Source organism: Physeter macrocephalus, chromosome 2, assembly GCF_002837175.3.
Source record: "Physeter macrocephalus isolate SW-GA chromosome 2, ASM283717v5, whole genome shotgun sequence".
NCBI lineage: Eukaryota > Metazoa > Chordata > Mammalia > Artiodactyla > Physeteridae > Physeter > Physeter macrocephalus.
The window spans coordinates 20,121,544-20,134,807 of NC_041215.1; the positions used below are offsets into that span (position 1 = coordinate 20,121,544).

General features: G+C 58.8%; 2 protein-coding genes across 4 annotated transcripts in view; both read right to left on the reverse strand.

Annotated features, from left to right (window-relative positions):
* Window positions 1-11,160, reverse strand: part of KHSRP (KH-type splicing regulatory protein) — an 11,679-nt gene extending 519 nt beyond the window's left edge. The window contains exons 1-19 of one of the 3 annotated variants that reach the window (XM_028500007.2): window positions 10,151-10,534; window positions 8,339-8,435; window positions 7,678-7,716; window positions 7,290-7,329; window positions 6,263-6,312; window positions 5,910-5,981; window positions 5,068-5,125; window positions 4,582-4,756; window positions 4,303-4,401; window positions 3,870-3,968; window positions 3,631-3,733; window positions 2,812-2,912; window positions 2,572-2,716; window positions 2,334-2,494; window positions 2,144-2,253; window positions 1,629-1,717; window positions 1,343-1,543; window positions 1,160-1,237; window positions 918-1,078 (exon numbers count right to left, since the gene is read on the reverse strand). In XM_028500007.2, the coding sequence (XP_028355808.1) occupies window positions 918-1,078; window positions 1,160-1,237; window positions 1,343-1,543; window positions 1,629-1,717; window positions 2,144-2,253; window positions 2,334-2,494; window positions 2,572-2,716; window positions 2,812-2,912; window positions 3,631-3,733; window positions 3,870-3,968; window positions 4,303-4,401; window positions 4,582-4,756; window positions 5,068-5,125; window positions 5,910-5,981; window positions 6,263-6,312; window positions 7,290-7,329; window positions 7,678-7,716; window positions 8,339-8,435; window positions 10,151-10,408 (2,136 nt within the window). In that variant the 5' untranslated portion in view covers window positions 10,409-10,534. Of the gene's footprint in view, window positions 1-32; window positions 1,079-1,159; window positions 1,238-1,342; window positions 1,544-1,628; window positions 1,718-2,143; window positions 2,254-2,333; window positions 2,495-2,571; window positions 2,717-2,811; window positions 2,913-3,630; window positions 3,734-3,869; window positions 3,969-4,302; window positions 4,402-4,581; window positions 4,757-5,067; window positions 5,126-5,909; window positions 5,982-6,262; window positions 6,313-7,289; window positions 7,330-7,677; window positions 7,717-8,338; window positions 8,436-10,150 lie in introns of those variants that run through there. The other 2 variants (XM_024134317.3, XM_024134318.3) reach the window with 2 other exon arrangements.
* Window positions 11,161-12,641: 1,481 nt separating this feature from the next.
* The window catches only part of LOC129392867 (far upstream element-binding protein 2-like), a 4,893-nt gene continuing 4,270 nt past the window's right edge, over window positions 12,642-13,264 (reverse strand). The window contains exon 2 of the mRNA XM_055091404.1: window positions 12,642-12,813. Within this exon, the coding sequence (XP_054947379.1) occupies window positions 12,642-12,813 (172 nt within the window). The remainder of the gene's footprint in view (window positions 12,814-13,264) is intronic.

Below are 13,264 nucleotides of genomic sequence, written 5' to 3' on the forward strand. Positions count from 1 at the left end.
AGGGAGGGAGGGAGGGAGGGAGGGAGGGAGGGAGGGAGGGAGGGAGGGAGGGAGGGAGGGAAGGAGAAAGCGCTCAGGGATGGGAGCGGGGAGGGGAGGGGAGGGGAGGGAGGAGGGGGCCCTGTCTTCAGGAAGGAAGGAGGGCGGGCGGCCCGGCGCATCACAACATGACAGTCAGAGATCACGGTGTCCCCACAACACCCCTGTGAGGTAGGTTGGAAGGTGGCAGCGATCGTCATGCCCACTTCACAGACAAGACCAGGACACAAGGCGGGCACGGGAGCAGAGAGGCCGAGCCTGGGCGGAGCGGGAGGGCCCAGGCCCCTCGGCACCTCCCCACAGCCCACGGGAGGAGCCGCGGGAGGAGCCACAGCCAGGCCACGGCCCGAGCCGCACGGGGCCGCTTGCAGCACACACAGTCACTTGGACACGCGGGGAGAGATCGTGGTTTCAAAAATAAAAGAATCAAAAGAACAAAAACCATGAAAGTAATGCAGAGAGAGGAAAAAAATATCCGTTTTCTTCCCAAATGGCCAGATTTTGAGTGAGTTAGCAGCCAGGATGGCGACCAGCATCTGAGCGGACGGCCTGCCCCCCACCCCCAGGACTACCCACCAGTTCAACAGTTCCTCCTTTTATTTGTTTCGCGCGGTCTCCCCCAGCATCATGACAGCGTTACACAGGAACAAGCGGGCCGGCGGAGGGAGGCCTCTTCGTTTAACCTCTGGACCCAGCACACACTTCCCCTGGCACGTGGGGACTCCCGGAGACCTCTGGCCACGCGGCCCCCGCTGCAGGCATCAAGGACACACCCCGCAGGGGAAGGGATTTCCGGCGCTACCCACTAAGGCAGGATGGACGGTAGCCGGGGGTTGGAAGGAGAAAGGAGGAGGAGGAGGGTGGCAATTCCCACTTGCCTGCTGCTGTCCCTGCTGTGTGGGTGGAGGCTGGGGGCCGCCAGGACCTGGAGTCTGTCCGTAGTAAGCGGCTTGCTGTCTGTAATATTCGGCCCAGGCGGCACTGTAGTCCGGCTGGGAGCCTGGGGGTGCTCCCGGACCCCCTCCCGTGGCCACTTGAGCTGTGGGGGAGCAGAGGGCGGGTGAGTGTGGCCGGCACGAGGGCGAGCCCGGTCCTGCCCCCCGCGGCCCCGCCGGCTCACCCTGCTTCTTGTAGTACTCCTCCCAGGCCTTCGTGTAGTCCTGCTGCGGGGGTGCACCGGGCTGCTGGGGCTGCTGGCCTGGGGACACAGGCCCCGAGGTCAGAGCCCAGCCTGGGGACACGGCCACCCACCCGCCCACCGCTCACTGGCTGACCCGAGCCCCCGCGTGGCCCAGGCACTCACCGATCTTCTTGTAGTACTCCTCCCAGGCCTTAGTGTAGTCCGACTGGCCGGCAGGTGGAGGCTGAGGGGGCTCGCCCTGGGTGGGCGGGGCTGCAGGGGCCGGTGCTGGGCCAGGCACGGGGCCTGGGGGCTGCTGGTAGTAGTGTGAGTAGTAGGCGGCCCAGGCGGCGTTGGGGTCTGCAGCGGCAGCCGCGGCTTTATCTGCAGGAGGAAGACGTGTGGGCTGAGCGGTGGCCCAGAAAGCCGGCCCCCTTTCCGCCTGCCCTGGTCGGGTCCTTACACTTACTCGGGTCGTGAGGAGCAGGCGGCTGCCACTGAGGGTAGGTATTGCCCCAGCCCTGGGGTGGGTACTGGTGAGGAGGGGGGCCTCCAGCACTGCAGGACGAGAACGGGGAACACATGAGCCAGGCTGCTCCTGGGTCCCCACAGAGGATGGCCGCAGCTCGGACGGGGACCCAGAGCACCCCGAGTGGCGCTGTGGGTTCCCGGCCCAGGGAAGGGCATGAGATGACCGATGCAAACGCCACAGGCTGCGCTGACTCAAGGAAGTGCAAGTCCCCGAGCGCACCATGCACGGATCTATGCGTGGGCGGAGACCAGGGGCAACACCTGTGGCATCTTTTAAGAATGTGTCTGTAAACAGGGGACTGGCCGGGATCACCTCTGGGGCCGAACGCTCAGCACTTCCACGAGGCGGGGCTGGCCATCTCAGCGGAGGGGACGGACACAGGGTCCGCCAGTCTCCCTGCCAGCAGAGCCCCACCCCACCCCAAACCCCAGGGAGCCGGCAGGGATACTCACTGAGGGGGAGCCCCGGGTGGCCCCTGATTGAAGGGCCCGGGGTTGAAGGGTCCCATGGGGCCGGCAGGGCCTGGGCCCCCGGGGCCTGGGCCCACTGGGCAGAGGGGACCCTGGAGGAAAGAGAATCGGACAAGTCAGTGGAGTGGGAGAAGGACTGGGCCCAGGCCCCCAGAGCCCCTCCCCAGCCCACCTCGATCTTCTCCTCGATGAGCTGCTTGGCGTGGTCGATCTGCTGGGGTGAGCCCCGGATGATGAACAATTTGAAGTTGGGGTCCCCGTTGGGCGGCAGCTGCCGGGAGATCTCTACAAAGGCGCCCGTCTGCTGGTTTATGGCTTTCACGTTCTCACCACCTGCGGGAGCCACAGGCTGTGAAGGGAGGGTGGGAGGAGAGCGGGGGAGGGACGGGGCCCGTAGAAGGGCTACTCACCTCGGCCGATGACCAGCCCGCACTTGTGAGTGGGAATGGAGAAGGTCATCTCCCCACCAGGAGGGCCCCAGTTGCCTTGGCCTCTTCCTCGACCTCGGCCCCCTGGGGGCATGCCAGGACCCCCTGGAGGGCCCGGGGGACCACTCTGCAGGGCAGGGAGGAGACGGAGGATTAACACAGGAACCCAGCCTGGCCCCTCTCTCCCCACCAGCCCTTCTCAGCACAGCCGACATCACCCACCCTGAGGCTCTGGAGGAGATCATTGATGATCCTCGCGGCGTGCTCACACCGGTCTGGGGGCCCCATTATGTGAGCTATCTTCTCGGGACCCGTCCCGTCATCTGAGGCAGCACACAGAGAACAAAAACGCAATTACAAGAGAAGCACAACTCCAAACCCCCGTAACACCGCCCCTTCAGGGTAGAAGCTGGGCCAGACTAGGTGTCTGAAATGTCTCAGTCTCAGAGTGCTGCTCGCCGCCCTCCACGTATTCGGGGGCCAGAAAGGCCGGTGGGCCCACGCTGCCAGAGGAGGAAACCAACCTGCTAAGGCAGGGTGGCGGATGAGGTTTCTTTCTGCGTTGGGTATCCCCCAGAACTAATGGATGCACTTGACAGAACTAAGAACTGACAACAAATCTCTCAGAAGCACAGAGGAGTCCCTCCTCCCCACAGGTTGGCCACAGATTGGCCACTCAGACACTCTCACTGCGGTTGGCAGGAGCCCAGAGCTGGGGCCTTGCAAGCTAATCCAGCCCAGGCGGCTTGGTCAGGAGAGCCCCTGGGTGGGGCAGAGGAAAAAGAATTTGACAGGAGAGAAAAACATACTCCCCCCATCAACTTGGAAAGCCTGCCTGTCACCCACTTTCTCACGTGGCTGTCCCACCGGGGGGGAGACGATGAGGTATGTCCTGCTGGTCTAGGAGTAATGAGGCACCGCAGAGGCTCAATAGACTAACCCTGGTGCTAAGCTGCCTGAGTGGACCTCAAGAGTGCTCCTCAGCGGACAGACCCGGTCAACATGTCCACGTGCCCAGCAGACGCCCGGCTGGCCCCTGACCTTGTTTAAACTGTATCCGAACACCCGCGTCATTCTGGATCTTCTTGATCATCTCTCCGCTCCGGCCGATGACCACCCCCACAGAATGCCTGGGCACTGGCACCTGAGGGCGGGCGGGATGCAGGAGCGTCAGCTGGGCTCTGTCCCCAGCCTGCGGCCCTCTGCTGCCCGCTGGCCAACACCCCCCACCCCCCGTGCCCACCCTGGCACTCCATCCACCTGGGGAAGCCTGCACTCACATCGATGCCCCCGCCGATCCGGGATCCATACTCATTCCGGTCCCCAAAGCCACCCTGGTCACGCTCCCGAAGGATGTCCATCACCATCTCGCAGGCTTGCTGCAAACACACGAAGCACAGCGCTCACGTAAGCACCGCCGCCCCACCGCGTGCCCAGGGGTCACGGGCCTAAGCTAAGGACCAACACACGTGTGCCGAGCTCTTTATTCACTGCCCTAAGAGGCAGATGTGGTGAGCACCCCCATTTTCTGGAGTCTAGGCCACCTGCTCACATACAAACTGCCGGGAGGCAGAGTTCAGCAGAGAACAAGTCCTGGGCTGACTTCAAAGCCAGCGCTCTTGAAAACCTCTCCACTTGCATATGAATCTCCAGCTCCGCTGCCTGCCCTCTCTCTGCCCCAGAACCCCTCGCCAGCCCCCGGGGTGCGCTCACCTGTACTTTGTAAGGGTCTCCGATGATCCGGAGTGGTTTGTCCACGTTTGTGTTCTGGGATCCATCTTGGATTAAAATCATCTTGACTCCAGCCCGTTCCTTTACAGCCAAGGTTGAGAGTCAGTGCTGAGCTCTCAAAGGACTTTCTGGGGCGTGGGGGGGGGCGGGTGTGATCAAAAAGGATGAAGGACCCTGGCAAAGCGGCTGGGGGCAGTGGTGTGCAGACGCACAGCCCCAGGGAGGAAACTTTCTTGGGAGGGGAGGGGCCCACTCCCTTACCTGCAGCTGCTTAATCGTCTCTCCACCTTTGCCGATGACCAGGCCGGCCTTCCCTGCGGGGATCATGATCTCCTGCACCGTGCCGTTCTGGCCCCCATTGGCGTTGTCGTGGAACTGTCCTGGGGGGCCCCCACGACCCCGAGAGACGATGTCATCCAGCATCATCTTTGCTTTTCTGGGAAGGGGAAGAATGGGTGTCATCACCTGAGAAAGGACTGACCTGGCAGCTCCACCCAGGTCCCAGAGAAGGCGATTCCAACCCACATGGTCTGACAGATGACAAATGGCCCTGTCCTCGGGGCTGGGGCTATTCAGGCCCAGGTTCCCCAGATCTCAGGATTCATGGGAATCATAGTGTCAGGACAGCCCCCTGGAGAGGGCAAGGCTTGAGAGACATGGTGTGGGAGTCACCCTCAACTTCAAAAGGATCCAGAGAGCTTCTGCCCACTCTCCTCGTCACAGTGACAGGCCCAGCCAGGGACTTACTGCACAGACTCCGGGGCTCCTGTCAAGGACACGCTGCGCTCGGGTAGGCCACCGCTGTCTGGAGAGAAAAGAAGACAGGGTCAATGCCTTCTTGGGTCTGCAGACACCAGGAGGACTTTCCATGGAGATGAGGAGACCTCCAGAACAATCAGTGGCTACTTCTGCCACCGTGCGGAGGCCTGACAGATCAATTTACCTCCCCAAACACTTGGGAGGCTGCTCTGCACAAGGCCAAGGTCAGGAAGCCTACAATCCAGTAAGGGAGAAAAAACTTTTAGGAAAAAAGATGAGATGGAAAGCAAGGCAGATTCCAGAAAGTCCCAAACCTGGACCCTGTCCATCACCACTGATGACGATCAGCTTCCAGTCAATGAAGGGCACGGGTTAGGCAGGGAGAGCCCTCAGAAAGCCCTGCAAAGCAGGCACTTGCCGAGGAGCAGGCAGAACTGGACTTGAACCAAGGCCTGACTTCAGCTCTCCTTCCTAATGAGCTCCCCTGCCTCACACATTCCCGCCTGTTTTCCACCAGGTGTTTAGCTCAGGTGGCAACATGGTCAGAGCAGGGTCTGGGGTGCAGCTCCCTGTACTGGATTCCAGCCCTCCCCGCTCACCAGAAAACCGAAGAAAATAAGAGTTGCAGCTACACCTCAAGGCGCCAGAGCCCAGCACATAAAACGTGCTCAATGAACACCAGCCGGTTACATCTCTATCCAATCACGGCAGTCAGAGGATTATGATAGAAAGCCCAAGAGCCTCCCCACCACCACTGTCCTGCCCAGCCCCGCTCAGCTCAGCTCAGCCCAGTCCAGCGCCTGTCCTGGCCCAGATCTGGCCTCCCATACCTGGAGAGATCTGCACTTTGCAGCCCGAATCCTGCTGGATTTTGTTAATCTGTTCACCTCCTCTGCCAATGACTAGGTGGAGAAAAAGAACAAAAGCAGAGATTGAGGCGGGGAGCCTGGCACTGAGAAGACTGTGTGGAGGGGGTTCTGGCCCTGCTGATGTTCGGGGGGTGGGGGTGGAACAGCCAAGTTGAGAGCTCTGCTGTCCCCCCGGCCAGAGAGGATGGAGACAGAGAGAGCAAGAAATGGGCTCTTTCAGACCAGAGGTTCCCGGGCTGCCGGGGGCTCCTGGGAGACTGTCCCAGAGACGGGGGGATAATGGGCATCCCTGATTATGGCTGACCCACACTCACTTAGTCCCACCATGCCGTCTGGGACTCTGTACTCTTCTGTCATGGAAGTCCTGCAAAGAGAGACGACGAGAGTCAGCCTCAAGTAGGAATGAAGTAGGGGGGATGGAAGAGCCAGAGGGCCTCCTGGAGAAAGACCCCCAAAGCCACAGGCTCTGCCTTCTATGACATGGGGACCAAGCCCCCACAGGCCCAAGCAGAGTCTGACAATGCTCGGGGGCTCCCTCGGCCCACAGAAGATCACCCAACCTCTCGGGGCCTCAGTTTCCCCTTCCGGGCCACGAGAGGCTTGGTCTGGGGTGGTGTGAACCCCTGGACCAGTGCTGCCCCACCGACTCAGGGCAAGAAGGAGAACTTGGGACACTTTCACAGAAATCTGATGGTGTCATCTGATGTCTATAGATTAAAAAAAAAAAAAAAATTGGCTTTGTATCTTTTTCATTTCATTCTCCCAGTAAGTTGTTTTTACTGCATTTCACAAAACTTTAACCAATTGAAAAAAAAAAAAAAAAAAAAGAACAACAGGATCCTTCACAAAGGATTCTACGTCAGATTCACTGACGTCATTCTGGGGCAAAACGGTAAGAAAGACCTTCCCCCCACCCCGACCCCCCGGCTCCTCCAGCTCTCAGAGAACAAGAATCTATGGCAGACAAATGAGAAGGCCAAGGTCAGTCCCCAGCCTTTTCTAGGAGGAGGGTAGCTGTGCTTCTGACTGTCCCCACTCCAAACAAAGGAAGCAAGAGGGCGCAGAGACGCCCTCCCTCATCACAGCTAACAGCCACAGCCCGGGCTCTGTACAGCCCCCAGACAGTAAGCACAAGGGCCACAGCCTGGGCTCTGTGCAGCCCCCAGACAGTAAGCACAAGGGACGAATGAGACCCCTTCTGCTTTCGTCCCTTTCCCTGGTCGGCCAGCGGGAGATAAAGCCCTAAATGCTGTGGCCTCAGACAGAGCCCTCCCTCCAGTCGGTACAAAAGTCCAGAGATAGCGAGGAAAGAAATGACATGTTCTCCAAATCACAACTTACCTGGGGGGAGGATGGATGGGTCCGAGCTGAGAACTGATGGCTGCAGAGAGAAAATCCAAAGGAAAGATTGGCCTGGCTGCTCTTTGGGACCCCAAACACTGCCGGCCCCAGGCATTCCTGCCTGTGCGAGGGGCAACTAGCACTGATCACAGTGCTTCCGAGCCTTCCCGAGTGAAAGCAATGGAGCCCGCCTCACAACCACACACATTTTGAGGTTTCTGCCTCAATTCCCAGGCTCTGGGTTCTCTAAAGCTCATGGACCCCAGAGGAACACCAAGAGCCTCCATGAAGGAGAGGTGTTGTCTGCTCAGTACTTCCAGCTCCCCACTGCTAGAAACCTCCTAAGATCCTGAAGCTGCCCTCTGCCTGTGTCACCCAGTGGACTTACAGTCTCCCTGGGAAGCCAGTTTCTTGCTCTCCGGTTGGTCTGTGAAAAGAAGAGGATGTCAGATGCAGCACCCACCCACCCACCCACAGCTGCCTCAAATCTGATGCTGGTGCCGCATGTCCTGGCAGACAATCGTCCTGTCCCCCAGCCCCCACATCAGAGCCAGGACAGGGGAGTAGCAGAGATCAACCCCTGAGAGGGGCCAGACTTCATCAATCCCCACCACTGACACTCAGGGATAAGAAGCCCTTTGTAACGGGGGAAAATTACGGTGGCACCCGAGTCCTTCCGGCTTAGGACCAAACCTGCCTTGGGGAAGTCAGACTGATCACTGAGTTGATATTCTGGATCACACTGCATGCCCCGGGGCCAGCCACACTGCACTGATGTGGGGCCTCGAGAGAACTGCCAACACTTCCCTAGCTTGGCAGGAGGGGAGGAACAGTCTTGAGAACTTACAACTTGGACCTGGTCACAATCAATCTGCCCTCCACTCAGCCACCTGATACCTCAGGATGGCAGCCCGAACAAAAAGAGACAACAAAGCTGGGATCGCTGAGGTTTTAAAAGACCAAAATGGCAGCACACTCCCCCCACTTTGAACCACATTCAAACAAAGGCACCTCACTCTCTCCCCACTGCCCCTCCAGCAGGTAGTTACCTCCATCTTCTAACTGCCTCTTTTGGCCTCCAAAACCAAAATCAGGAGTGCTGTTATTCACTGTTGTAGCGGCATCACCTCCAATTTTGGCTGCGATCTAGAAATAAAGTTGTAAGCAAAGAAGAATTACCACCCAAAAACTCCCTCCATGGTGCTCAGATCGACTTTTCTGGTTCATTAAACCCAACAGGTCTTGCTGTCTGGCCTGGGAGTGGCTTCCCCCAGATTTGGGTAAAAGCCTGTGGGTTAAGACCTTCTAGAAAAAGTTTTTACCCAAAGCCTCAGAGTTCAAGAGTTATTCAGGAATTTCAAGACTCCTTTTTCTCTATGAGATTTGTGCCTAAATTGTTCGTGGCCAGAATGTAATCCACACTGACTTGTTCTAGGGGTGAAAGGAACAGAAGTTCAGGTGCCAGGGAAGGTCCTCAGGGCCCCTCATCCAGGGAGAACTTTCAGACATCCCCTTGCCCAAGCTCCTGGTCCTCTGGGATGCTGAAGAACACAATTTTCCTTTATCTCCCTCACCCTCAAAATCTTCACATTTGTTCAACAAATCTTAGGAAAGTTTTTGCTTCAAGGCATCTGAAACCTTCATTTCGACCAAAACAGAAGACCTTTCTCGGAACACATGTTACATTTTAGACACATGAACAGCAACGTCAAATAAACTCCAACCCAAGAAATTTAAGACCAGAGTCTGCTGGTAGGATCATTATAAGTTTTCCAAAGAAACACAAGCCATGAGCTGAGGATCTATCTTTTCACCTCTAAAATTTTTTTTTTTTTTTAACACTTTGAGCCAAAGCTTTTGAGATGCCTAGATGGGGCCTTATCCCACCCCAAATGACAGCACCAACTCCCCTTGTTATAGTTGCTTCTCAATCAAGACAGTTTTGGGGCAACCAGATCAAGTGCAGCTTAGAACCCTATCCCACCCCAGAGGTGAAAGCCACAGACAACGCTGGGAGGGGAAGAGGGCATTCCCCTAACGGGACCTCCCACTGTGTCCTGGAGGTTTTGGGACAAACCTGAGTGAGAAAGCACTCAATGGCCTGAGCCGGGTCAGCTTCCTTTTGAAAGGGCAACAAAGTCCTCACTTTCTATGGGCCTCCTCCCCTCAGACCATGGGGAGGCCGATAATGGAGCGGGGAGGTCACACACCAGCATGTGACACCTCCATGTAGTCATCATGCCCCCAAACACAGTGGTGGGACCCTTCCCTTCTCTCCCCAAAAGAGACAGACCATGATTTCAAGTCACCAGAAGCAACAAAAAGAGCCAGTCCCCAGGCCCACCCTCCCCATTTCAACTAAGTGCTTGGCCACTGCCTGGCAGCCAAAGGGTCCCCTTTCCACTTTCCAGGTTGAAGAGGACTTTTCCTCCCCCCCCTCCGAAGTCCCTCCTTCCTGGGGAGCAGGCAGAAATGGGACCGGGATGGGGGCAAACAGTGCTCTTTGCCCTGATGGGGAGGTGGGGGTTCAGCAAGACCTCCCTGGGAAGGCGAACCCCCTGCTTCCAGGAGTGGAGAATGTCCTAACGGGGGAGAGAAGTCCCCAAAGTGAGTCCCCGCGCTCCAGGTACCCTGCACACCCAGGGGCCGCTCTTGGGTGAACCCCAGACGACCCTTCCCCCTGCAGGGGGTCACCCCCGGTGTGGGGGGGGCCCACTCCAGGTGTCTGGGGAGGCCCAGGCCCCCGCCCACCGCCCCACGTGACCCCGCGGCGGCCCCGCCCCCCGCGACCCCGCGCGCGCACGTGACCCCGCCCCCTCCCCCGCCCGCGCGCGGGCCCCTCAGGCCCGCGGCCTCCTCACCTGGCGGGCCCGCTGCACTGCGTCTGCGAAGGCGTCCTTGCGGATTCCCGGGCCACCGCCGCCAGGCGGCTGCGAGGGGCCCCCAGCTGACCCTCCGCCCGGGCCGCCGCCGCCTGGACCGCCGCCGCCCCGGTCCCCCGCGCCCGGCGGGCCCGACGGCGGGCCTCCTCCGGCACCCCCGGCTCCTCCGGACCCCCCGCCCCCGCCGGCGGGTGGCGGCGGCCCGGGCGGGGGTCCTCCCGTGCTGTAGTCCGACATGGCGCGGCGGGGCCGGGCCTGGCGCGGAGGCTGAAGCTGAGGAGGCGGCGGCGGCAGCAGCGGCTCAACGCGGGAACAAGGCCTCGCTCCACACGGCCGCGGAGCACTCTGGGAACCCAGCGGCTGGAAAGACGACGAGGGGGGAGAGGGACGCCCCCTCCCGACGCCGGCTTGACGGACGGCGCCGCCGGGCCAATGGAAGGCGGCTGCTGCTCCCGGAACACCAATCACGGACTCTGGAGGCGAGCGGCCAACCGGAGTGCCTCGAGGGGCAGTGGGCGGGAGGCGCCGCGAGATCGACAGCTTTCCGAGGCAGTGGGCTGCGGGCTGCCGGCGCTGGGAGGGCAAATCGAGGAGATCCGAGAAGATCCGAGGCCCAATGAAGCGGGAGTTCCAGAATCGGTGGGCGGCTTCAGAACCGGATTGATGGCTCCGAAGAGTCAAGTGGACAGGAAGGAGGGATCTGGCGAAAGGCTTCTTTGAACGGCTGGGCGGGCGACCGGCGAGATAGTCGTCTACGCAAGCCAATGAGTACACAAGGAAGGAGGTTTTTATAGAGATTGGCAATCAACGTATCCAGTCTCTGACGAGATCTGTGTGATGCGCTTGCGTTTGGACTGAATTACTTTCGGTCTTAACCAGAATCCTTTTCTAGTCCTGTCTTTAAGCCAATGGTTGAGTGGCGGGGGCGGGCGTAAGGTGACTGACACCTCTCCGGACAAATGGCAATGAAGGAAATAAAGGTGCTTCGTTTTGGTGGGAGCCAGTGGAAGCGCAGCTGCATTGGGGCGGAGCCGGCCACCAGACGGCGGGAGGGGATTAGCCGTAGCCGGAGTGAATGGCAGCCGACGTGGGCATTGGCGACCGGCTGCCGGAATTCACGCCTGACGTCTGGGTTAGCGCCTCAGGAACCTGGCTGGGTAGGCCATGCACGTGGCCTGCTTGAGGCCTTGGAGACGAGTGCTTCCGGGGGTGGGGTGGCCCCAAAGCAATAGGAAACCGAGGGATCCTCTGTACCCCCTCTCCTCTCTCCACCCAAGGATCTAGAGCCCCCACTTCTCTTCCAGCACTCACGGAACCAGCTCTCCTCCCGAACTCAAGGGTCTAGGGCCTTTGGTTTCTTCCCAGGACCGAGGGATCCCAGACTCTAATTCCACACCCCACACCCGCTTCACATAAGGTCTTTGGATCCGATCTCCAAGCTCTGATCCTAGGCCCTCAATTTCTCTCCTAGACCTAGGCATCTTCCAGGCTTCCAATTCCCATTCAGGACTGAGGGGCCTAAGGTACCTATTCCTGCTCCAGGACCCAGGGATCCAGATACCCAGCTCCTTCTTAGACCCAGGGTATTCCAGGTTCCCAGCTTACCCGCTGGACCCAGGTATACCGGGTCCCCAGCTCTCATCCTAGACCCAGGATTCCAGGTCCCTAGCTCACTTCCTGTAACCAAGGATTCCAGGTCCCTAACTTTCTTGCTGGACCCAGGGAGTCCTAGTTCTGTCCTAGACCCAGAGATTCCAGATAACCAGCTCCTCTCTTGGACCCAGGTATAACAGATCCCCAGTTGCCCTCCTGGACCCAGGTATCCCAGACACGTCCAGCAGAAACCATCGCTTTATTCCTGGTTGTCTCCACATTCACAAGTCACAGCGAGTCAGGCTGGAGTCCAGACTAGTCCCAGGCTGCACCCTGGGGGGGAGGCTCCAGGAATCTTCTTCTCCAGGAATCTTCTTTTTTTTTTTTTAAGTTATTTATTTAATTTATTATTTTTGGCTGCATTGGGTCTTCGTTGCTGCACACAGGCTTTCTCTAGTTGCGGCGAGAGGGGGCTACTCTTCGTTGCGGTGCACGGGCTATTCATTGCGGTGGCTTCTCTTGTTGCAGAGCACGGGCTCTAGGCACGCGGGCTTCAGTAGTTGTGGCACACGGGCTCACTAGTTGTGACTCGCGGGCTCTAGAGCACAAGCTCAGTGGTTGTGGCACATGGGCTTAGTTGCTCCGTGACATGTGGGATCTTCCTGGACCAGGGATTGAACCCATGTCCCCTGCACTGGCAGGTGGATTTTTAAACTCTGAGCCACCAGGGAAGTCCCTCCAGGAATCTTCTGACCCAGGCCCCCCAGCCTGCTTCTGACAAAAACCACCCTGGGTCCCAAGCCTGGAGGGTTATTTGGGGCCAGGGAACACTGGATCCTCCTGTCCATTTCTGCCCAGGGTATGCCTAGTTCACTGCTTATATGCCCAGGGTCTTCTTCATGGCTTCGTACACCACGTAGCTGATGCCACCTGCTGGCAACACCTTCAGTAACGTGGGGGTCATGCCTCTGTACAGCCCCGGGCAGCCCTGCTGGTCCAGGATCCGCCGAAGTCTCCACGCATGGTGAGGTTTGAACCCCCCACGGTGTCTGCGGGGACAGAGGCAAGCTCAGAGCCTGGGCCAGAGATGACTGGGCATCCTGGAGGGGGGCACGGGCTGCAAAGTTTGGGGGGGCAGTGAAGCCAGGAGCAAGGGGTCTGGGTGTCAGTTGGAAAGAAGTTTGGAAGACTTTTAGAGGAAATTGGTCAGTTTGGGGAGAGTGAGGGGCAGGAATTTTCAGGATTTGTTGTAGGGAACATCTTAGAAAACATTCCAACTTACAAGATCTGCTAGAGATTTGGGGATTGTGCTAAGGGGTAGTTTGGGGACATTTCCAAGATCAGGGTGGTGGGCTAAGGACCTGTTTGGATCTTTGAGGATTTGTTTAGGGGTTTGAGAGCCCCTTTGGGGGGTGGTCACATCTGGGGAGTTCCCAGGATAGTGCAGCAGGTAGTTATGAGTTTGGGGATGTCTCAGAGTCAGATCTGGCAAATTTGGAA